The 25978-nt window shown below is 38.5% G+C and overlaps 2 protein-coding genes and 2 long non-coding RNA genes across 6 annotated transcripts; all 4 read left to right on the forward strand.

The window, feature by feature from the left end:
* Positions 1-131: 131 nt before the first annotated feature.
* Positions 132-6430, forward strand: LOC119779577. Of its 3 annotated transcripts, none has more exons than XR_005280252.1 (8): positions 132-628; positions 1884-1917; positions 2582-2618; positions 4075-4105; positions 5095-5167; positions 5584-5612; positions 5977-6008; positions 6083-6430. It is a non-coding gene; the product is annotated as an uncharacterized LOC119779577 (long non-coding RNA). The 3 variants fall into 3 exon arrangements; XR_005280253.1 differs by having other exon boundaries at positions 132-232; positions 627-628; positions 5977-6430; XR_005280251.1 differs by having other exon boundaries at positions 5977-6430.
* A 2291-nt stretch (positions 6431-8721) lies between these two features.
* On the forward strand, positions 8722-13906 carry LOC119779572. Its single transcript, XM_038279248.1, has 2 exons — positions 8722-13224; positions 13649-13906. The coding sequence occupies exons 1-2, from the start codon at positions 8755-8757 to the stop codon at positions 13757-13759; spliced, it is 4581 nt and encodes a 1526-aa protein (XP_038135176.1). The 5' UTR covers positions 8722-8754; the 3' UTR covers positions 13760-13906.
* Positions 13907-14886: 980 nt separating this feature from the next.
* On the forward strand, positions 14887-17868 carry LOC119779574. Its single transcript, XM_038279249.1, has 8 exons — positions 14887-14958; positions 15052-15170; positions 16149-16297; positions 16378-16548; positions 16655-16825; positions 16930-17100; positions 17484-17679; positions 17760-17868. Exons 1-7 carry the CDS (start codon positions 14887-14889, stop codon positions 17579-17581), a joined length of 951 nt encoding a protein of 316 aa, XP_038135177.1. The 3' UTR covers positions 17582-17679; positions 17760-17868.
* Positions 17869-18361: 493 nt separating this feature from the next.
* LOC119779576 lies at positions 18362-18942 on the forward strand. Its single transcript, XR_005280250.1, has 2 exons — positions 18362-18503; positions 18584-18942. It is a non-coding gene; the product is annotated as an uncharacterized LOC119779576 (long non-coding RNA).
* The last annotated feature ends 7036 nt before the right edge of the window (positions 18943-25978 follow it).

A 25978-nucleotide genomic window follows, 5' to 3' on the forward strand; every position in this document is an offset into this window, starting at 1 on the left:
ATCATCCTCCGAACTTTGCGGTTTGTAATGGCCCTTAATTTGGCATACAGTTCTGGTACATCGTTCCCCTATCTTTCCTGAAATAAAAACTGCAAGAATGACATATATTATATTAAATATATAATGCCCGAGACATTTATTTTTACCAGAGCCAAAACTAGTTCTCGTTTAATGAGGCATTCACGTGTATAAGTCTGGTGACATTTGTAAACTCCCTCTCACAGGTGGCAAGGTATTTGCCAGCTTTTGTTTTATTCTCATTGCAAAGATGAAATAAACGTTTTATTGTAAAACATTTAACAACAATGCTGCTCAACTTTAAATCAGGAGAAGCAGTAAAAAAAGGAACACAGTGTTTTGAGATTTGTGTAGGAATGATTTTTGACTGTTCAAATGAATAATTCTCAGCTACAGAATTTAATCAGTTAAATTATTTAGAATATAAAATTTCATATATAATCTGTACTCAAATGTTATACCTATATAAAAAAATTATATTTAAAAAATCTTAATTAAATACGAATGCTGCACTGAAATTGAAATTTTCGACTGTTCTTGAATGTCTCTTCCTTTTCCATTTCCTGTCCCATCTCCCGGAATCTTCCATTCGGCTCTTTCATCGGAAGTGGTATGTAGCTATGGTCGCGCTGTCTCATATAACATTAATATAAGCAGTGGAATACATTTGCTATATACAGAGCTACGTCTTTTGAAACAAATAGGTTGTTAAAAATAAATATGATTTTATATTTAACTTATGTTTGATAAAACTGAAAACGGCTCTATGTCTCTAAGTACACGGTTCTTGTTGGCAGACGTTAGCGGCTGTGGCTAACTGTTTTTAACAGCTTGTTTATAGTCATATGTTTTCAATGCAGATTAAGAAAACGTTTTCCACATGAGACCGAGTAATATGTTGTATTAATTTGATGAATTGACAGCTAAGCTGGACCATCGATGTATAAGAAGTTGTCCCAGTATCTGTGACTACCGTATTTTCACGATCATAAGGCGCACCGTACTAAAAGTTACTCAGTTATATGTGCTATTACTATATTTAACACACACATAAGGCGCACCGGATTATAGGGCGCGGGTTTTATATACCTTATGTTTGATAAAACTGAAAACGGCTCTATGTCTCTAAGTACACGGTTGTTAGCGGCTGTGGCTAACTGTTTTTAACAGCTTGTTTATAGTCATATGTTTTCAATGCAGATTCAGAAAACGTTTCCCACATCAGACCAAGTAATATGTTGTATTAATTTGATGAATTGACAGCTAAGCTGGACCATCGATGTATAAGAAGTTGTCCCAGTATGTTTGACTACCGTGTTTTCACGATCATAAGGCGCACCGTACTAAAAGTTACTCAGTTATGTGTGCCATTACTGTATTTAACACACACATAAGGCGCACTGGATTATAGGGCGCGGGTTTTATATACAGATGCGTGTCCTCTACTATGTTTAAATACCTCTACTGCATATTTAAAAATAGAGTGGGAGCAAAACTGAGTATGATTGTGCTTTATTCATTTATTTATTACAAAGTATTAATCAAACACAGACACATTGCTGATGACAGAGCGCAATGATCACTCCTCTGAAACAGTTTATTGACGCATAAATTAACTTAAAATCCTGAAACCTTTCGACAGAATATGTTCGCTTTTATTATCCTGTTGCCATAGCCATTTTTAGAGTCTCTGTTATCCAGTTAATGATTAATTGATTACTAAATTAGTTTATGAATATTTTAATAATTAGGATTAATGTGTTCCAGCCCTAATCATTATAACATAAATATTTAAGAGAAACTGCTTAGAATAATTATACAGTCTTTGTAGTACAATAACTAATAAACTTGTTTTTTTTTCTCAGACTGAAAAAAACCTGCTGACCTCTTCTGTGGCTGGTAAGAACCTTTTAGAACTGTGATGTTGGCCTAGAACAGGGGTCTGCAAAGAGCCATTCTTTTCTCAGTCCAGTTTCTGGATAAAGGATAACATTTATGATCAATATCAGCATAAGAAAATTGGTCATTTTTAAAAATCCAACATTTTATTTTGTATTTATAGCTTTGAAAATAAGGCCTATTTTCTTTGATGTATGCTTTTTGTCCTTAGATGGGGATATCTGTGGAAAATTGTTTAGCAAAGATAATTGTTTACAACCTGATGACAAGAGAAATATATTAACGAAAAAGGGCCAGGGGCACCAATTGATCTGTGATCCGGTTACTTAGATGTAAAAACAATCTTAGCCACTGATCTTATTTACCTCTAAGTCTAAAATTAGCCACTGTCAGTGCTCCAAACGTGTAATTTATTATGTGTAATTTGTTTGGTTCCTGGTGGACACGCGTGTATTCTGTGCTAAAAGTCACATTGTTTGTTTTCCTCAGATTAGTTTGTCCTAACAAAATATTATGAATAAGCTGATGTTTTCCTAAATGGATTCTGATCCAAAGCTTCACTTTAGAAGCTCAGACTGTAGAACCCGCAGCCTCTGTAGTGCCTCTCTTAATCTTTCTGGGTTGATGGTGAACACTGAACTGTTGTTTTCCTGATTTCTTGTAGGCTAACCTCACATTGCTGTGATCTATCGCTCTGACTGGTAAGTTATTTTGTTTTATGGTGATGTACTGAGTTCCTGGATTACTGTAGACAGCTGTAGATGAAGTTAGCATCTTATAACCCGTGAAACAACTGCTGCAGATGATGAGATGTGATGACTGCCATGTTTGATCCTCAGCAGAACCTCTGAGTCCATTCAAAGTCAGAGTCCCTGCCCATCTTGTCTTGCTCTGAATTAACACAATTCTCTATTAAAATAGTTAACTCTCTATTAGTATTTTGACAATCTAAACGGTTTAAATTAAATTAAATGAATAATTTTTAAAAGCACCCATTTGCTCAACTCAATAGCAGATCACCTTGAAAAAAGCTTGTTGTACTAGGAATTATTTGGTTTGTGAAGCCAAGAGATGAGATTTTTTTAGGTTTTAGCCCATAGCAATGAAGTAAAAATATGTCTTTAACAAAATCTAATGACTTCACAGCAAAGCTGCAGCATTTTTACCTCATCAGCTTAATCTAAGAGCTGTATAATGGTTTTCAGGTCAGTATTCAGTGGTGATTTCAATGCACCATATAGGCTACTCCAAACTATGTAGCTTGAGATGGTTGGTTCCACCTCAGGAGTCACAGGGCCCAGGGCACCACTTTATGTCCATTTGAGTTACCCTTAAACCACAGTGGTCCACTCTGCTAACGGCTGCCGTTTGCCAACCAAACATGTCTAACACTTTCCAGATCAGACATTTTTCTGATTCTCTGACGTAGATGCAAAATATTCTGATGTCAGAACCAGAAGACAGAGAGAGACTGGATTATTATTTAGCTAAAATGTTGTGCTGGCAGCACCCTTCAGGGCTGCTAAACCTGGAAGTTATTGGTCTTGGCCCCCTAGTGGTCATATAATATACAACAGATTTCTTTATCAAAAGTATCTGTACCTGGAGTCCAAACATTAGTCCCCCCCAGCCGGGCATCGGTGCTAAACTTGTACAAGTATCAAAAATGAAGCAGCACGTGCATTTATGCTACTCTTGCTGCTTTAGGGGTGAACTTAGCATAAGAGTGGCTAGCATCCAGCCATGACATCTTGCACGAGCATTGGGGGGTCGATTCGTTCATGTGTCAGGGTACGCACACGGGGGGGGGGGGGGGGGGGGGGGACAAGCAGACAACCATGATTAAAGTGTTATGGAACCAATCGGGTACAACAAGCTGTCTTTTGTGATTGGCTGGGGTTATTCATTGATTTCTCACTGTAGCGGGGACCATTTATTTTAGTTTGACTTCCAGAGCTTCTATTTCACTGCTGTGGGGAGATCTTTAAGCCACGTGGTAAAAATGGGTCAGAAAAGATCTCCTGCTGCACCTTTAATTTTTAAAATTATTTGCAGTATTAGCTGTGGAAGCACTAATGAAAAATCTTAGAGGATGTATGTGTTCTGAGATCTGGTCATCTTAAGATCTGTGACTAATAAACTCTCTTCTGTTTCCAGACGGAACTGGACCAGAACTCCTACTTTGCTGGTGAGAGGATTTTTTTTTCAGAGCTCTCAAATACATCCATCACTTGAGTGTAGGTTTGCTGCATGTTTAGACCCCAGTCAGAACATGCAAGAAATATACAACAGATTTCTTTATCAAAAGTATCTGTACCTGGAGTCCAAACATTAGTTCCTTTAACCCCCCCGTATATCTGTATAATGGGTTTTCAGGTCAGAACCAGAAGACAGGTGAGACGGGATGATTTAGCTATATTGTAGTGCTGGCAGCTGCCTTCAGGGCTGCTAAACCTGGAAGTTATTGGTCTTGGCCCCCTAGTAGTCATATATAGTTCCTTATACACATCCATCACTTGAGTGTAGGGTTGCTGCATGTTTAGACCCCAGTCAGAACATGCAAGAAATATACAACAGATTTCTTTATCAAAAGTATCTGTACCTGGAGTCCAAACATTAGTTCCTTTAACCCCCCCCCGTATATCTGTATAATGGGTTTTTAGGTCAGAACCAGAAGACAGGTGAGACGGGATGATTTAGCTATATTGTAGTGCTGACAGCTGCCTTCAGGGCTGCTAAACCTGGAAGTTACAGATCTTGACCCCTATTATTCATATGCATTTACTTGCAAAAGTATTCACCCCCCTTTAAGTTTTTGTCCTTTTACCACATTGCAAGCTTTGAACCTAAAGATACCAAATTTTTATTCTTTGTGAATAATCTACCACAAGTGGGACACATTCATAAAGTTGAGTGAAAGTTTTTGGATAGTTGAAACTTTTTTTTTTTTTTTATGAAATGAAAAAAAAAAGAAGATGAGATTGACTGTCCAAAATGATCCAGCTCCCATCAGCTAATAGCCACTGGTCGGTTGAACAGAACCCCCTTTTTTTTCTTTTTTTTTTCTTTACGCTGGGTGTGTAGGAGTGTGTGAAATGTTTTCTGGATCTACATGTGCTGCATTTGTGATGGTCTTTGGATCAGTCACTAATAAACCCCTTTTCCTCTTGTTTCCAGAGAGAACTGGACCGGGTCTCCTGCTTTGGATTTCTTTTTAGAGCTCTCCAGTACATTCATCACTCATTGGAAGGTTCCTGCTTATTTTATGTACCTTTTTTTTCTCTGTACTTTATCAGAACAACTTCTTTTTTTCTTTTGCCATAAACGGAAAATCAGATTGATTGATTTCTAATATAAAACGGTTGGTTTAAGTAAAAAAAATTGGGGTGTTGAACAAGTGATAGGATCGATATAACCGTTAGGTAATGTTAACTGTTAACAGAAACCGCAAAAAAAGTGTAACGTTGGCCATAACTCACTCAAAGAGCCGTTATAAACATTCACTTTCAGTTGTAGAGAGACTTTTTGTGCCATTTAAAACGGTAGGTTTAAGAAAAAAATCTAGATCCAAAAGTTCAACAAAGATCAGTCTAGTTTTAGCGGTTACAGGAAGAGCACAGCATTTTCTGATGGTTTTCTAATCAGTTTCTTCTCTCACACCTACAGGGAACTCAACCAGAACTCCTGCTTAGCAGGTAAAATTATTTTTTCTAGATGAGGTCCAGTCTTTTCATTACTAAGTAAAGGAGAGTTTCACATTTTAATTAATGTTTTGGAAGATTCATCAGAATTGCTGACTTGGCTAACCCAACCTCATACAGTGAAAAGACCTCTTCAAAAATTGGATGTAGAGAGGACCAGAACAGATGTTTATATTGATCCCCACATAAGCACCTGTTCACAAGCATTGCTTTCAAAAATTACAAAACAGTTTATACATGATACTACCTTTACATGTTTTCAGGTTTGTAACTTTAAGATGGCATTTGAGCAAGAAGGTGCTTCACTGAGTTATCTTATTAGAGGTCTCTGATGAATGTTCTCTTTTGTGTCTTTCAGGTGTTCTGTGGACTGGCCTCCTGCCAGTGGACGTATCCTTTCCATTTATCAGATCAATATTTCTGGAACTGTTTTTCAGACATTTATTCTTGACTCTGTTTATCAGATCAATATTTCTGGAACTGTTTTTCAGACATTTATTCTTGGCTCTGTTTATCAGATCAATATTTCTGGAACTGTTTTTCAGACATTTATTCTTGGCTCTGTTTATCAGATCAATATTTCTGGAACTGTTTTTCAGACATTTATTCTTGGCTCTGTTTATCAGATCAATATTTCTGGAACTGTTTTTCAGACATTTATTCTTGGCTCTGTATTTTATGGTTCTCAGAACTTTTCAGACTTTTCAGACTTTTCAGATTGATTTCAGAAAATTTCAGAACATTTTGAGAGATTGATTTCAGAAAATTTCAGAACATTTTGAGAGATTGATTTCAGAACATTTCAGAACATTTTGAGAATATACAGTATTATAATTAATAAAATATTTCTAAGTTTGATCCTGACCATCCCTCTGCTGCTGCTGCTGTGCTTCTGATCTACATTCCAGTATAATAATAAAAAAAAAAGTAAAATCCACCATATACATTTATTCTGTTTCTTGTTAGACATTAACAGTAATTTAGAGAACAGGTGAATATTTACTCTGTTTATTGCATATCTGGATAAGAAGTTTCTGCTCTGAAACAAACTATAAGCCAAATTGAGTTGGTGTATTTGAACATTATCTTGACGTTTGCAACAATGCCTAGAAAGAGTCAACGTTCTCAGGCTCAGAAGCTTAGACGTCAGAGAGAGTCTCAGCATGGTCAAGGAAAAGGTACCACTTTTCAGAACAGCAACCCAGTGTTTCAGAAGGCATATACTGATGCTGTGGACACAGAACATGACAGACCTGGAAATTCTTATAATGGACAGCAGGTAAATTGCAGTCTCAGCAGTTCATCTAGTGTAGCTTCATTTTCTGATAGAGCTTCTGTTACAAAGGCTTTGCATGCAGGACAGGTAAAACAAAGAGTACCACAGATGTCTTATGCTGATGTATTAAAAACAGGAGTTGTTGCAGCTGGACCATCTCATGAACACAGAGTGATTGCAGAATCTCAGCCATCAGTGACACATGTCTGTGCATCACGCAGCCAGGCTTCATTGAAGTATGGAAAATCCAGGAACAAACAGTGTGTGGCCAATAGTTTGGTTTTTCTGGCATTTTTTCATGAGAATGAAAGTATCAGCAGATCAGAACTTGACTTGGTTTTGGATAAAGGGGATATTGTCTACAAAGAAGCAAGAAAAACGTTTACTAAAAGCACGCATTTGGCAACCGATGAGCTGCCGAATGAAGTTACTGCACGCAGGTCAAAGTATCAGGTGGACAAGTCTCGAGCCCCTGTTTGTGGAACGTTTGGAGGATGTCAGCTGTACCGGAGTCTGGAACAAGGACTAAGTTGTCTGTCATCAGATGTATGTTATGCACTGCTGATCATGTCAGGGTTATGCATTGCAGTTTTCAGAAGCAGGTCTGGTCAGTATGGATACTTTGACCCACACTCAAGAAACAAATATGGAACATGGGTAACATCTGGTTTCTTAGACCGTGGTACTGCTGTGATGCTAAAATTTAACTGTTTGAGTGACATGATTGACAGAATCAAGCTATGCTTCACATCGTTAGGTGTTCAGTCATCTTGTTTTTATGAACTCCAGCCCCTGTCATTTAACACAGAGGATGCACACAACAGGAGAGATGTTTCAGACACAGCTACTACTTCTACTCTGTCGTTTGAAGCTATTGGTGAGTTGGATTCACAGACAGTTGGCAATCAGTCTAAGAATGTTTTACCTGAGATGTCAATGGATATAGATGCAGTTCAACAAGAGGCTGAATCAACACACCCAACACGTAATTTCCCTGCATGCGAGTCAAACTCTGCAGTTGAAGTCATGAACCCTGGTGTAAGTGGTGTTTCAGATGATGCAGCCCAATGCATATCTGAGGTCAGTTTTATGTCAACTGTGACAGAAGAAAACATGTCTGTCCTTCATACCAGTGTTGAGCAAGAAGCAACAAGTGTACTTACAGGAATATCTTCTGTCAAACTGTCAAAATACAGTAAAAAGAGTAGAAAAAGGGCCAAGAGTAGATTAATTAGAACAGAAAAATATAGAAAAAGACAAGAGAATCAGAAATTAAAAGAAAGACAGAGCTATAGACAGGTTGCTGAGTTTAGAGAGAAAAAAATATTGTATATTCGAAATTTGTACAAGAATGACCCAAGGTTTCAGCAAAGGCAAAAGGATTACATACGTAATTTATATAACAATGATCCAAGGTTTCAGCAAAAGCAAAAGGATTACATACGTAATTTATACAACAATGATCCAAGGTTTCAGCAAAAGCAAAAGGATTACATACGTAATTTATATAACAATGATCCAAGGTTTCAGCAAAAGGATTACATACGTAATTTATACAACAATGATCCAAGGTTTCAGCAAAAGCAAAAGGATTACATACGTAATTTATACAACAATGATCCAAGGTTTCAGCAAAAGCAAAAGGATTACATACGTAATTTATACAACAATGATCCAAGGTTTCAGCAAAAGCAAAAGGATTATATACATACTCAGTACAGGAAAGACCCAAGATTCAGACAGAGACAAAGATCTTATATTACAGAGCGTTATGCAAAAAACAAAGAATTTAGGTTCCGCCACAAGAATCTGAGACAAGTGATGAAAAACAGGTACCATAATAATAAGTCATTCTGTGCTATGCATAAAATCAGAATGGCATTAAATGTAAAAAGAAAGTACAGGCAGATGAAAAGATGCCCTCAGAGACAAACAGAAGACAGTGGAACACAGGTTCTACAAAATGACACACCTGAGATCAGACTGATCAATGATGCTGTTTCAGTTTTCAAATTAAATGTAAAGGCTGGTCCCACTTATGTCTGCACTGTGTGTCATAAGGCCTCATTTCCCAACCAAGTAGTAGTCTGCAGAAGGTCAAGTTATGTCAAAAAGCCAGATGTGGTTGAGCGGTGCTTGACAGGGAAGTATGTCCATGTTTGTGATGAAGGCTGCAGAAATGAACGGTGCTCAGTTCCTGATGAGAGAAGGAAAGAGTGGATTTGTCACACCTGCCACAATCATCTGAAGAAAGGATGCATGCCACGCCTAGCAGCAGCAAACAAATTATGGTTGGCAGAGATTCCCTGTGTTCTTTCAGATTTAAATATCCTAGAAAGGCACCTTATTTCTAAAGTTATACCGTTTGCAAAGATAGTCCCTCTCCCGAAAGGTAGACAACGACTGATAAGAGGAAATGTTGTGTGTGTTCCATCAGAGGTTGAAGAAACTGTTCATGCTTTACCCAGACTGAGGAGCGAGTCTCAGGTGTTGAGAGTGAAGCTAAAGCGGCGTCTGAGTTTTAGAGGTCATTCACTTTTTCAGACAGTACAGTGGCCTAAACTAATCTCTGCATTACTGAAACTGAAGCAGATTCATCCAGAGTATAAAGACATAACTATCAGGGATGAAGCTGAGCTGTGTGACCCCACACTTCCAGATGATGAGGATGATGACAGTGATGTAAGCATGGAGGACGATGACTATGGTGAGGAAGATCTCATGGAAATTGACATTTTTGAGAGAAACGCTCAGTGTGAGAGAGAAAATGAGCCTGAAAATGATCAGGACAGTGAATGTGAGCAACCACAGCAACCACAAAATGATGGAAAAGAGGGAGATATGCCCAATGGAGGATTTGCTCTAGAGTCATGCCTTCAGCCTCTTGACATATCAGAAGAAATTCTCTGTTTCTCTGATGGTGCTTATTGTGTGGCCCCTGCAGAAAGAAATAATCCAGTCAGTTTTTTCAAGACCCCAAATTTGGAATCGATGTCATTTCCCGTACAGTTTCCGACTGGCGAGAATACTCTAGACCAAAAGAGACTTCTTAAAGTCACACCAAGTGGATATTTCAAGTCTCGTCTTTTTCATACAGACGATCGGTTTGCCAGAGACCCAAACTACTTGTTCTTTGCACAGTTTGTAACCGAGGTAAATCTGGCTAACAACAGCATGACCATACAGCTAAGAAAAGGTAAAACTAAGACCAGAGATGGGCGCAGAATAACCTCAAGCATGTTACAGGACAAACACGAGGTTGAGAAACTGGTGAGAAATAAAGATGCAGTCAGATTCATGCAGCCACTCAGAGGCACTCCAGCTTTCTGGGAGAAAACCAGAAAGGATCTGTTTGCCATGATCAGAGCACTGGGAAATCCTACATTTTTCCTCACTTTTTCAGCTGCTGAGTTCCGATGGCCTGAAGTCATTGAAGCAATAAAGAGACAACAAGGTGAGGAGGTTGATTTTGCGGCTCTTGATTGGACTGCAAAGTCTGAGATTCTGCGATCTAATCCTGTCACTTGCATGCGTATGTTTGATAAGCGAGTTGAGGCGCTTTACAGAGACTTGCTGCTGTCAGATGCTCAGCCTTTGGGGAGAGTGGTTGATTTTTTCCACAGAGTGGAGTTTCAGCACAGAGGAAGCCCACACATCCATGGTCTGGTTTGGGTTGAGGGCGCTCCTGAGTTGGAGAAGTCAGCTGATCAAACTGTGTGCGATTTTGTTGACAAATACATCTCAGCACAACTTCCTGACCCTGACACACAACCTGAACTTTATCAGAAAGTCAATGAACTTCAAAAACACAGTAGGAACCACACAAGGTCTTGTTTCAAGAGTGTGAACTCTGGTTGTCGGTTTGGTTTTCCAAAGCCCCCTTGTACACGAACAATGATCTCCAGAGCCATTGGGGAGGAGGAAGAGGAAGATGACACTGAAAGTGCAAAGAACAAACTAAGACCTCTGATGCAGCTGCTGAATGAACCCGAAGTGGCGTCCATGAGTTTAGAGCAGATCCTTTCTCGATGCGAGTTGACACTTGCGGAGTATGAAAGTTGCCTTCACCGTATGAGCAAAAAAACTGCAATCTACCTGAAGCGTGATCCCAAAGACTGCTGGATAAATGGGTACAACCCGCATCTGCTCAAAGCCTGGGACGCTAACATCGATGTGTCTTACATACTGAATGCTTACTCGTGTATTCAGTATCTGACAAAATACATCACCAAGAGGGAAAGTGGTCTATCAGAGTACCTGAAAACAGTCATCGCCAGCTCAGACATGGACAGAGTTAACGAGTGTGATGAGATGAGAGCTGTCATGCAGGCTTACTCAAAAAAGAGAGAGGTAAGTGCTCAGGAGTGTGTGGCTCGTGCATGTGGACTAAAGATGAAAAGGTGTTCCCGCAGTGTCGTCTTCATCCCTACCGATGACAATCCTGTGAAAATGAGTCGCCCCATGTCATTCTTGGAGGACATGCCACCGGATTCTAGCAATGTCTGGATGAGCAGTTTGAGTGATAAATACAAAGCCAGACCTGAGACATCCGAGTATGAGGAGATGTGTTTAGCTGATTTTGCAGCTACCTGCAGGTTTGTGAGTTCAGACAAGGTCAACACTGATGGTGTCTTACCTCTTCTCAATCAGCTTGGATTTGTCCAGAGGCGGAAAAATGATAAGCCCTCCGTCATCAGATATTACAACTGTTCAAAGGAAAAAGATCCTGAGCAATTTTATGCCAGATTACTGAGAGTGTACCTTCCTCACAGATCTGAATTTGAAATTCGAAGCGTGCATTTTCCAACCTATGCATCCTTTTACAACTCTGCCTATGTCCAACTACCAGGTTCAAACAATCCTGAGAGTGTGAGAAGCATTGTTGAAAGAAACAGAGACAAATATGAGAAAAACACTGAGGATATTGAGAAAGCTCTCGAGGAGTTTGAGGATAACAGAGATCTTGTGATCGATGAATGGTGTAATCTTGCCCCTGAATCCGAAGTTGTGAGGTTGCAGTGTGATGATGAACTTCAGCCGCCAGAGCCAGACAATGAACAGGAAAATGTACCAGACTTTTGTCCTCAGTCTGCTCCTACCACAGAAATGAGAGCCTTTAAGGAACCCCCAGCTATGGATCCTGCTGTACTGAGACAGATGTATCAGAACCTGAACCAGAAGCAGGCCTGTGTGTTCTATGCAATCAGAGACTGGTGCATTAAACTTGTGAATGGTCAGAACCCCGATGCTTTTCACCTATTTGTGTCCGGAGGCGGCGGAGTGGGGAAGTCACAACTTATCCGATGCATCTACTCAGAGGCCCGTAAGATACTGAACAAGTTGCAGGTACTTTCAGAGGAGGCTGATATTTCTAGTCCAACTGTTTTGCTAACAGCTTTTACTGGAACTGCAGCTTTCAACATCTGTGGAACAACACTTCACTCTTTACTGAAGCTCCCACGCAGTCTGAAGCCACCGATTCAAGGACTTGGTAACCAGCTGGATGAACTCAGGTCGGAACTTTTCAACGCCCAAATCATCATTATTGATGAGATCTCAATGGTTTCTAAGCCCCTCTTTGCTTATGTGGATGCACGACTGAAACAGATCAAAGGTAATCAGAGACCGTTTGGCGGGATGTCCGTTTTGGCTGTCGGGGACTTCTTTCAGTTACCTCCTGTGCGACAGTCTAAGCCTCTCTGTGTACACGATCCGACTGACATTGACCTGTGGCAGGAGCATTTTCAGATGGTCACTCTGACTGAGATAATGAGACAGAAAGATGATGTTGTCTTTGCAGAGATGCTGAACAGGATTCGAGTGAAAGAAAAGACTGATGAGCTGTCCCAGGCTGACAGAGATTTGTTGTCACAGCGGATTACAGAACCAGCCCTTTGTCCCACTGAGGTACTGCATATTTTTCCTACTAATAAGTTGGTTGACGAACACAACTCTGCAACACTGGCTTTGTTACATTCCAACATAATCACTATTGATGCAGATGACTTTCAGAAAGATCCACGTACAGGCAGAATGGTACGGAGAGAAAAACCATGCAAGGGAGGCAGAAATGATTTGGCTGACACTCTGAAATTAGCCGAAAGCTCACGCGTTATGCTCACTAGAAACATTGATGTACAAAATGGTCTGGTTAATGGTGCCTTTGGTACACTAACATCTTTTGTCACTTCTGAGGGTGATCAAAGCATCTCTAAGCTGGGCCTGACAATGGATCATCAGAAAGGTGTGACCAGAAACCAAAGTGGACCTGCAGAAACTGCCAATCTGGTTTACGTCGAGAGAGCAGAGGAGAATCTAAAGAACGGAGTGGTACGTAGACAATTTCCAGTGAAGCTGGCTTTCGCGTGCACTGTTCATAAAACCCAGGGCCTCACAACACATGCGGCTGTGGTGTCACTGCAGAAAATCTTTGAACCAGGTATGGCTTATGTAGCTCTTAGCAGGGTGACGTCTCTCAGTGGGCTGTATCTACTGGACTTGAATGAAAGGAAAATATTTGCCAATCCTGAAGTCTCTACAGCTCTCCAGACGATGAAACAAGCCAACATGGATCACATGATGCCTCTTCTTCTGGTTAAGGAACTAGTAGACAGGTCTGACACTCTTACCCTTGTTCATCACAACACAGAGGGACTTCAAGCTCACATTGATGACATTCAGAAACATCATGAGTTGTGTCTGGCAGACGTGTTGTGTTTTACTGAAACTCATCTGAAAGGCTCTTTTGTTGCAGACGATCTTCATCTGGATGGTTACAACATGTTCAAACGCAACAGACATGCATCCTACACTAACTTTCCTCAGATGGCCAGCAAAGGTGGTGGTGGGGTTGCTGTTTATGTGAGAAACAACTTTCAGGTGCGTGAAAGACAGTATTTGACCAATGTGATTGATCTTGAGTATGTTGCTTTGAAGGTTGAGGCTCCCTTCAGTGCAGTGATTGCAGCTGTGTACAGACCACCTGACTACAGCCTAAAACCATTCCTTCAAAATCTGGTAAGCCTTCTGGATGCCCTCGAGATGTTAGACTGTCACCCTGTCATTGTTTGTGGAGACTTTAATGAAAACCAGTTATCCAGGTCATCAAAGCCAATTTTGGAGCTGTTTCGGTCTCGAGGATTTGTACAGTTGATTTCTTCCCCCACGACAGAGAAACTCACACAACTTGATTTGATATTCATTTCTCAGCCACAGCAGTGTCTCCATTCAGGTGTCATGAGAACCTACTACAGTTACCACAACCCAGTGTTCTGTGTCCTGTCCGGCAGTGAACCATGAAGAGGTCGTGAGTGTAAAATAAAACATAAAGAATTGTAGTTACTTGATTTAAAAAAAAAAAAAAAGTTTTTAAAGACTGTGTTTGATCCTGAGATTTTAACAATAGATATCTGATTAGCAAATATGTTTACATCATTCCTCTGGATTCTGAGAATAATAAAAACTTTAAATGCTCTTACAGTATGTTAAGTTTTAGGCTGACAGCTGAGTTCTCTGTTTCAATTCTTGTTCTACTTAAAATAACAATCTAGAATTAGTGTCATGAACATGCAACTAAGGACTTGGTATGTTAGATTTTTAATACTTTATTGGATGAATCAAAGCTCTCTTTTCGAAACCATTGAAAAAAAATATAGAAATAAAGTAGATATTTGGATTGTGTTTTTTTCCAGAAATTGACTTTAAGTAAATTAAGTAGATTATAAATTTTTTCTGAGTACTGACATTTTTGTATACATTTCACTTAAAATACTTAAACAAATGTGAATGATTTTACACAGTATATCTCATATGACAACAACTTTAATGGAAAATGTAGCAAAAAATTGGTTTTTCAGCTTGGAAGATAGAACACCATAAAAAATAAACCTAGTAGTAATTGGATGATTGGTATGCAAAGAGAATTATGTTAAACATCTATAAGAACATGAGTGGCCTGTGCATTTATCTGGGCGGGTTGGGTTGGGATGATAAATGCACAGGCCACAACTGTGCTCCATATATCCTCCTGCTGACACTGACCAGGTTCTTCTAGGCAGACACAAGGTGAGTAGGAAATCTTCTGTCTGTAAAAACTAAATTTCCCTTAATTATTCAGACTTTGTGGTTTTATTTACGATCTATCTCTTCATCTTACAGGTCAGAGTATCCAAATCCCATCTTGGCATTTCTAGGCTACAAATCCATCTTAGTGAGACCCTTGCAGCTGAAGACAAGCATATCATCATCTTCATGTTAAACCTCACCAACAGGGGACGGTTTGTGCTCTGCAGCAATGTTGAAGGAATTTAGTAATCATACATCATGTGACCATTTTTTAAACGTTCAAAGTCATTACAATGTAAGCCTTCTCTTCTTTCACAGGATCAGTTACCACACCATCATCTTCTGTCTCCAGAAGAGATAAACCAGTGCCCACCCCTTGCCTGGTGATCAGATTCTGCTTCTGGGATCAAGTCATAAGGAACAGGCAAATTTGTTTGGCTTACTCTCTGACCTGTGTACTGCATTGGGCCCTCATACTGAGGCTCAGAGGTATTTGCTCTGCAGCAGTATTGAAGGTAATTAGTAATCATACATCATGTGACCATTTTTAAAACATTCAAAGTCATTACAATGTAAGGCTTCTCTTCTTTCACAGGATCAGTTACCACACCATCATCTTCTGTCTCCAGAAGAGATAAACCAGTGCCCACCCTTTGCCTGGTGATCAGATTCTGCTTCTGGGATCAAGTCATAAGGAACAGCCAAATTTGTTTGGCTTACTCTCTGACCTGTGTACTGCATTGGGCCCTCATACTGAGGCTCAGAGGTATTTGCTCTGCAGCAGTATTGAAGGTAATTAGTAATCATACATCATGTTACCATTTTTTAAATATTCAAAGTCATTACAATGTAAGTCTTCTCTTCTTTCACAGGACCACACCGTCCTCTTCTGTCTCCAGAAGAGATAAACCAGTGCCCTCCCTTTGCCTGGTGATCAGATTCTGCTTCTGGGATCAAGTCATAAGGAACAGCCAAATTTTTTTGGCTTACTCTCTGACCTGTGTACTGCATTGGGCCCTCATACTGAGGCTCAGAGGTATTTGCTCTGCAGCAGTATTGAAGGTGATTAGTAATCATACATCGTGTGACCATTTTTTAAACGTTTAAAGTCATTACAATGTAAGGCTTCTCTTCTTTCACAGGATCAGTTACCACACCATCATCTTCTGTCTCCAGAAGAGATAAACCAGTGCCCACCCTTTGCCTGGTGATCAGATTCTGCTTCTGGGATCAAGTCATAAGGAACAGCCAAATTTGTTTGGTTCACTCTCTGACCTGTGTACTGCATTGGGCCCTCATGCTGAGGCTCAGAGGTATTTGCTCTGCAGCAGTATTGAAGGTAATTAGTAATCATACATCATGTGACCATTTTTTAAACATTCAAAGTCATTACAATGTAAGTCTTCTCTTCTTTCACAGGATCAGTTACCACACCATCATCTTCTGTCTCCAGAATAGATAAACCAGTGCCCACCCTTTGCCTGGTGATCAGATTCTGCTTCTGGGATCAAGTCATAAGGAACAGCCAAATTTGTTTGGTTCACTCTCTGACCTGTGTACTGCATTGGGCCCTCATACTGAGACTCAGAGGTATGTGCTCTGCAGCAATGTTGAAGGTACTTAGTAATCATACATCATGTGACCATTTTTTAAATATTCAAAGTCATTACAATGTAAGTCCTGTCTTCTTTCACAGGATCAGTTACCACACCGTCCTCTTCTGTCTCCAGAAGAGATAAACCAGTGCCCACCCTTTGCCTGGTGATCAGATTCTGCTTCTGGGATCAAGTCATAAGGAACAGCCAAATTTGTTTGGTTCACTCTCTGACCTGTGTACTGCATTGGGCCCTCATACTGAGGCTCAGAGGTATTTGCTCTGCAGCAGTATTGAAGGTGATTAGTAATCATACATCATGTGACCATTTTAAACGTTTAAAGTCATTACAATGTAAGTCCTCTCTTCTTTCACAGGATCAGTTACCACACAATCTTCTTCTGTCTCCAGAAGAGATAAACTGCTAACCACCCCTTGCCTGGTTATTGGATCTTGCTTTTGGGATAAGGTCATAAGGAACAGGCAAATTTGTTTGGTTCACTCTCTGACCTGTGTACTGCATTGGGCCCTCATACTGAGGCTCAGAGGTATTTGCTCTGCAGCAGCATTGAAGGTAATTAGTAATCATACATCATGTGACCATTTTTTAAACATTCAAAGTCATTACAATGTAAGGCTTCTCTTCTTTCACAGGATCAGTTACCACACCATCATCTTCTGTCTCCAGAAGAGATAAACCAGTGCCCACCCTTTGCCTGGTGATCAGATTCTGCTTCTGGGATCAAGTCACAAGGAACAGCCAAATTTGTTTGGTTCACTCTCTGACCTGTGTACTGCATTGGGCCCTCATTCTGAGGCTCAGAGGTATTTGCTCTGCAGCAGTATTGAAGGTGATTAGTAATCATACATCATGTGACCATTTTTTAAACGTTTAAAGTCATTACAATGTAAGGCTTCTCTTCTTTCACAGGATCAGTTACCACACCATCATCTTCTGTCTCCAGAAGAGATAAACCAGTGCCGACCCCTTGCCTGGATATCGGATCTGCCACTGGGATAAGGTCATAAGGAACAGCCAAATTTGTTTGGCTTACTCTCTGACCTGTGTACTGCATTGGGCCCTCATACTGAGGCTCAGAGGTATTTGCTCTGCAGCAGTATTAAAGGTATTTATTAATCATACATCATGTGACCATTTTTTAAACATTCAAAGTCATTACAATGTAAGTCTTCTCTTCTTTCACAGGATCAGTTACCACACCATCATCTTCTGTCTCCAGAAGAGATAAACCAGTGCCCACCCTTTGCCTGGTGATCAGATTCTGCTTTTGGGATCAAGTCATAAGGAACAGCCAAATTTGTTTGGTTCATTCTCTGACCTGTGTACTGCATTGGCCCCTCATACTGAGACTCAGAGGTATGTGCTCTGCAGCAATGTTGAAGGTACTTAGTAATCATACATCATGTGACCATTTTTTAAATATTCAAAGTCATTACAATGTAAGTCCTGTCTTCTTTCACAGGATCAGTTACCACACCATCATCTTCTGTCTCCAGAAGAGATAAACCAGTGCCCACCCTTTGCCTGGTGATCAGATTCTGCTTCTGGGATCAAGTCATAAGGAACAGCCAAATTTGTTTGGCTTACTCTCTGACCTGTGTACTGCATTGGGCCCTCATACTGAGACTCAGAGGTATTTGCTCTGCAGCAGTATTGAAGGTGATTAGTAATCATACATCATGTGACCATTTTTTAAACATTCAAAGTCATTACAATGTAAGTCTTCTCTTCTTTCACAGGATCAGTTACCACATCTTCTGTCTCCAGAAGAGATAAACCAGTGCCCACCCCTTGCCTGGATATCGGATCTGCCACTGGGATCAAGTCATAAGGAACAGCCAAATTTGTTTGGCTTACTCTCTGACCTGTGTACTGCATTGGGCCCTCATACTGAGGCTCAGAGGTATTTGCTCTGCAGCAGTATTAAAGGTATTTAGTAATCATACATCATGTGACCATTTTTTAAACATTCAAAGTCATTACAATGTAAGTCTTCTCTTCTTTCACAGGATCAGTTACCACACCATCATCATCTGTCTCCGGAAGAGATAAACCAGTGCCCACCCCTTGCCTGGTGATCGGATTTTGCTTCTGGGATCAAGTCATAAGGAACAGCCATATTTGTTTGGTTCACTCTCTGACCTGTGTACTGCATTGGGCCCTCATACTGAGACTCAGAGGTAAAATATATTACGGATTTTCTCCTTAAGACCTGCACCCATCTTTCCAGTGCTCAGCAGGTGCATGGAAGAAGCAGTTCAACAGCAGGGACACTTTGCTCCTTCATGGTGACTATGTGCTCCTTTGAATCTTCTGTTGACAGCGATTCATTCAAAAAAAAAAAAAAAAAAAAAAACTCAACCATGAACATTATGGAGAAATGACAGTAATTGCTCTAAGTTTTCCTCATCCATGTCTGTAATTATGCAGCTTTAACTCTTGGATCCTTGCAGGCCTGGTACCAGGCTCATCTGATGCCTTCTCATATTTATCTATTTATAGAAATGGCCAAAACACGCACACTGTGTCTCATCCACATGCCTTTCAAAATGGGGCTTTAAAATTTCTAAAACAAGTTTTAGCCATAAGGTTTACATTTCCACCTGACATGTGTGACTGTCTGGGAGTAATGCAACAGAAGGTATTCATTTTTAGCCTCAATAGCCCGTAACATTGGGAACTAGAGGCTCAGACCTTTCCAAGGAGGGTTTGGAGGTAATTGTGTGACCGTTTCCGCGGGTGTAACCGGCCTGCGTGGCATAAATTGGTGTGACAGATGATACAAATTTATAGTTCGGGAGTTTTACTTGCCTTAATTAACATAAGTAATTTTAGTCGGAATTTGCTCCAGAGACCCTGTGGGCTTATTAATTAATATTTTATACTATTGCACTGGTATTTTTCTCCATTACCCAGTAGGTTTCTTTTAATCTGAATTATTTTTAAAGTATAAAGTGGTGTACTGCTGTGAAAACCAGGTCAAATCTAAATGACATAAATTATTTATTTTGATAGTAGTTTTAGCGGATATAAGACAGGACCTACACATACTGTGTGTTAGTGCATGAAGGAAGCCAATCCTTACTTTCTGGAATAGGTAATACTTGGTCACCTGTTAAATCTGGTAACCATGATCAAATTTTAAAAGTAAATGTGTTTTGAACTCTTCAATTTAAACAGTGATTAAAGCAATTTATAAGTTAATATTATTCATTATTTGGTAGAGTTACAATTAAATAGAAAGAACTATTGAGGTGTTACACATAACTGTGTGAATCCTGTCTTAGTGGGGTTATCAGCTGGTAATTTGGTGTGAAAGATGTTTTCCACATCTGTGCAGTTAGAGCAGGCTAATAAAAAAACATGAGTCAAAAGCAGATGTGAAATCTGAACACTGTGTTGTTCACAGTTCTCTAAAGACTGACCACCACTATGGTATCACAATAAAGATACAATATCTAATCAGAGGTAGAACCATGAATGAATGTGTAATTATTCTTGCTATAAGCACAATATGAAAAGCATTTCACACTAAGCAAAAGTTTTCAAACATTGTTTATTTTGAAATAAAATTTGGCAAGGCTAAATATTTTTCATTTCTTCTCTGTTTAGATCACCTATAAATCACACAAGGTGACATTTAAAATAGTTGTTATACCTGAAAAAATATGCCTCAATGCCTTTCTGTCATACAAATATAAACGGTGTTACCAATAGTAACACAATCGTAGTTCGGGGGTGGGGGGGTATGTACTTGGCTTAAATTACATATTTAATTTCAGTTGAAATTTGCTCCTAAGACCCTGTGGGCTTATTAATGAATATTTTAAACTATTGCATTGTTATTTTTCTCTGAGGTTTCTTTTAATCTGAATTATTTTGAAATTATAAAGTGGTTTACTACTGTGAAAACCAGGTTGAATCAAATTTTAAAATAACTTGAATTCTTCAATTTAAACAGTGGGAATAACAATTGATAAGTTAATAAATTCATTATCTGGTAGGGGTGAAAATATAAAAGGACCATTGAGTTGTGACACATAACTATGTGAATCCTGTCTTAGTGGGGTTATCAGCTTGTAATTTGGTGTGAAAGTTTTCCACATCTGTGCAGTTAGAGCAGGCTAAAACATGAGTCAAAAGCAGAATGTGAAATCTGAACCATGTGTCGTTCACAGTTCTCTAAAGACTAACTACCACTATGGTATCTTAATAAAGATACAATATCTAATCAGAGGTAGAACCATGAATAAATGTGTAATTAGCCTTGCTATAAGCACAATGTGAAAAGCATTTCACAGTAAACCAAACTTTGTTTTTGTTTAGTCTTTGTTCATGTCCAAAAAAGATCCAGTTTGAGCTGAAAGTAATTTGTTCCATGAACTCAATGCTCCCTAAACCAAACTCTGTATTTTCTTGTATAATCTATCACAAAGTTGAAATCTAAAAAGTAAACTTTATTTTTTCCAAATTAATTATATATTTTTTTAAAGAATAGAAACATGTATTTAGCTACAGATTTGAATTCATTTAGTATCACATCATTGTAATAATTGCTATTCTATTAAGTCTTTAGTCTTTGAAAAATTATTTTTAAATTAATTATGATACAATTTACAATAGTTACTATGTTTAATTTACAATCTCTAATTTTATCTTAAAATACTACATTTAATTTTTGATTTACTTTAATTTATTATCTCTAATTTTGATTTAGATCATTTACTTCAAAAGTGTTATTTTAGGTCTGTGTCCATAGTCTGGTTTGGCAGAACATCTTCATATCTGACAGGTTATTTTCTGTTAAAAGGGTGTCTTTCCTCTCCACTCTTGCTGCGTGCATGCTCTGTGTCAGTGATTGCTGCAAAATCAATGACTAAATATAAGAAAATGTCTACTGTGTGTAAATGCTCATCCAGAAGAACAAATTCTCATTAGTCAATGACTGAATGCAATCATCTGGGTTCCTCCAAACTTTTAACTAATTGTATGATGTAATTGAATTTTTTCTGTAAAGTTTCTTGAGATGACTTGTGTTGTGAATTTGTGTGATAATATGATAAATAAACCAAATTGCAATTCATTAATATTAACCTCATGGGTGAGATTGTCTTGCATTGTTACTGTTTCCTTATCACGAAATATTTCATTCAATGTACTGTTATTTGTCATTGTTTTAGAAAAAAAAGCGAAGCATTATTAATTAAATATACTGATGATTCATTTTGAATCAATTAACAGTATTTCATTATTTTTAATTCCTTCCTTTTTTCGCTTTGCTGTTTGGGCAAACTTTGACAATGTTTCTGCTAATGTATTAGTAGATTTTGTTAGATTTGCTGTCAACTTTATCTTGCTCCCACCTTTTTAAAGAAAATAAATTAGATATTTCTTTTTTTCTTGCCAAGTTAAAATGTTTCAGTAAGATTACTACTTTCAGCTTCAGGATATTTATGATTTACTTTAAGCAATCATGCATTTACATTTCTTCTAATGTATAAGGTTTCACCAAGTGTTGTCCTGTTCAACTAAACTTCTTTGAGCTTCCACTTCAACACATGATTTTGGAGTGTTTTCTGCTGGTTCAGTAAATATCAAGGAACGTTCTGCTGTCAAGTTTAGCAGGTTTCTGCCAGGATATTGAAAAATGATTCTATCCTACAAAATCTTTAGATTATTCAATTGCTATCTGCTCATTTAAGGTTCAGATTACTATCCAAAAACACTTTTGTGTATTCTTTAGCTTTTTAGCTGTTTTTCCCCCTTTATGCAGTTTTTTTTAGCAAATTTTTCTCTTTTCATTCAGCAAAAAAAGCATTCCCACTTTGCTGTTTCTGCGAAAAACAGAAAAACAATAAGTGGGAATGCTTATGCATTCCCACTTATTGTTTTTCACTTGTAATTTTTCTAACTCTAACTAGTCCCGCAGTTTTCAACTGATTTCAACAATTTTGGTATCAAAACGTTCAGCTTGTTCAGGAGAATTCTGCTATGTCTTTTGGTAAAGATATTTTTTGTAGTTTTCGCAATATTCAGCTTTTTCTGCGTTTTTTTTGTCCCATTGAAATGCATGTAGAATTCTTAGATTTCAGCAAAATTCAGCTAAACCTTCATCATCTTTGACCTTTAACTACTTCAGCATACTTTCAGCTAGAAACACCATTCAACTTTTAAAATGTTTCCGTATCTTTCTGCTATTACTGTTTAACTCGGCTTTCTGCTAACTTTTACAGTTTTGCTTCAGTGAAGCTTCAAACTTTAAAAGAAAATTTTCAGATTTTCAGATTTATAATGGAAGTCTATGGACGGAATTCTTCAACTGCTAGAGTGCGTGCTCTAGCTTTTGAGCTGTTCTGGTTTTTCCGAACAAATTCTTCTCAGTCCATCATTTTTAACTCAATTGAAATAAATTATACATCAAAACGTAGGGATTTTTGTCAGGATTCAGGAAATATAACCCTCATTTGTGTGGCTTTTACGGTTTTCCGACAGTATGGCCCAGACCATGAAGAAGTCCACACTTCCCCAATAGAAATCCAATGAGAGATTTTCCAAAAATCACAGACAAAATCAAAAACGATACATATTTTTGTATCGCTCCCATTTATTAACTATTTGATGTACTAACATGAAACTTGGTATAGAACATCTTCAGACCCTTCTAGCACTCACATTGAAGGAATTTCTTCAATATCATTTATGGTTTAGCTGTTTAGCTGACTTGTTCGGGCATAGGAAAACGCTGATTCTGAGAAAAATCCTAAAACTCAGAAAATGCAAATTTTTACATCGTCACCGTGGCCAAATAGTTTTTAGTAGAAACATGAAAGTTGGCAGAGTCGAAGCCGAAGGATGGCTGACGCCAACGGTGAAAGAATTTTTTTAATACCTAATACGGTTTTGGCTCACCGCCCGTTTGTTCACAGGGAAAGTTTTGCTTTTGAGAGTTCTGCTCTACCATTGAGCTGCATGTTATTTAATGAGACCAGCAGGATTTACAAACCTTTATATTCCTCCTTCCCATTAAGGCTGTGAATGAGCTACAGCCATGAAAGTTACCCCAATTGGAGACAAAGGATAGCTGTCGCTTAGACTGAAAGAATTTTTTAGATACCATTTACGGTTTGTCTTCAGCACTCGTTTGTTCGGAGCTGATATTCCCATTCAAAAAAGCCTGAGAGGAAAGGAACGAAAGTGATGCGCATTTCTCTCTGTCACTGACAGGCTCGTTAAGCGTTGTCAAGGTAACCGTGCTTCAAAGAGATTTTACCTCCACCACTTTAAACAGCACATTTTAATCTAATGGAGGGAGACAACACTGATTTAACATTAGGAAGTGGATACAATATGACCACTGGCCATGACCCTTCCCTTCACACGCAACCCTGATAGACTTTCAAAATAAAACTCCGGGGACCCTTCAAAATAAAAGCCCCTACATTAAACTCATATTTTTTTCTCAGCATATGGCTAAACGTTATGACCCAAACTCAACCACTTTTTTAAAAATGAGACTCTAGGGGGGTTTTCAAAACACACCCCACAGAAAATTTCAAAATAAAAGCCTCCCATTGCCACTTCATCTACTGCCCTAATAACAGGGGAAAAGAGTGATTTAATGATTGGAAAGTCATCAAGTATCACTGCTGGTTCTGACCCTTTTCTCAACACACAACCCTGCTAGACTTTCAAAATAAGACTCCAGTGACCCTACACAATAAAAGCCCCTATATTATACTTGCGTATTAATTGATGCAAATGGCTCAGCATTATGACCCAAACTCTACCAGCTTGTTTCTATTAGACTCTAGGGAACTTTTCAAAACATACCCCAGAGCAAATTTCACAATAAAAGTCTCCCATTTATGCTCTAATACAGCATCTATTCACCCAATAACATGGAAAACCAGTGATTTCATATTTAGAAATGGATTCTATATCACTGCTGGGCATGACCCTTCCCTTGACACACATCCATGATAGACTTTCAAAATAAGACTAAATGGACTCTACAAAATAAAAGCCTCTTCCTTACATACACTCATTCATTGTGCCGTATGGCTCGTAGCTATGACCCAAACTCAACCAATTTCTTCAAATTACACTACCAAGGCCTGTTGACCACACACCTCAGTGCATATTTCTTAATCAGGTTCTAAGATTTACACTGTAATAAAGCATCTGCTAACCTCGTAACATGCAGCCTAAGCCTGCCAACGGTGCTGTCATCAACACAGCGGCTCGTAACATGCAGGTTAAATTTGTTGATAAATTCAGCTCCTTAAGTGGTATTAGCTCTCTTTCTATAAGCTTCTCTCTCTGTCCTTCCTCTGCTTGTCATGGTCAGTCTTGCACATAGGTTTTTAGATTTTCAATCCTCTAAGGATGACACTGTTTTCTTCATGCTGATGAACCAACACATTTTAAATCATTTCAAATTGTTTTACCAAGTCTTGACATTTCCACATATGATTTCAAAATGTTGATACTTATTCAATACCATCTTCCTCAACATTTTACTTCCCATCCTTAAGCTACTACTTTTTTCTTCAACCAGATAAGATTCAAGTTTTTCTTTGTAATTTCTTTTCTGATTCAGCTAATTTAATACTTTTCATCCTATGTTTTGAACTTTGGCTTCATTCTGCTCTCTTTCTGGACAGGAATTAAGCTTTTCGGGTTGCTGCTATTCATAACACGCCTGACATGTTTCTGGGCAGTAGGTGGCCCCCCTTCAAAATTTCTTTAGAAATTTTTCTAGAAACTTGGGAGACATTATATTAAGACCCTTCTAGTGCACACATTAAAGACATTTTTTGATATTATGTATGGTTTGGCTGTGTAGCTTTTAAGATGAGTTTGTTTCTGCCATTTTACTGCCAAATGATTCTACCCTATAAAATCTTCAGATGATTCAATTGTTTTCTGCAGTTTGAAGTTTCTGATGACTTCCTATCACATTTTCATATGTTCTGCAGTTAATTTCAGCTTTTTTCATTCAGCAAAAGCATTCCCACTTGCTGTTTCTCCGAAACAGCTTTTTCTAGTTATTATTATTATCAAGTGGGAATGCTTATGCATTCCCACTTATTGTTGTTCACTTTAAATTTTTCTGACTCTAACTAGTCCCGCAGTTTTCAACCGATTTCAACAATTTTGGTATCAAAACGTTCAGCTCGTTCAGGAGAATTCTGCTATGTCTTTTGGTAAAGATATTTTTGGTAGTTTTCGCGTTATTCAGCTTTTTCTGCGTTTTTTTTGTCCCATTGAAATGCATGTAGAATTCTTAGATTTCAGCAAAATTCAGCTAAACCTTCATCATCTTTGACCTTTAACTACTTCAGCATACTTTCAGCTAGAAACACCATTCAACTTTTAAAATGTTTCCGTATCTTTCTGCTATT

This window comes from Cyprinodon tularosa, unplaced genomic scaffold (genome assembly GCF_016077235.1).
Source record: "Cyprinodon tularosa strain WSP-4 unplaced genomic scaffold, ASM1607723v1 ctg1494, whole genome shotgun sequence".
Classification (NCBI taxonomy): domain Eukaryota; kingdom Metazoa; phylum Chordata; class Actinopteri; order Cyprinodontiformes; family Cyprinodontidae; genus Cyprinodon; species Cyprinodon tularosa.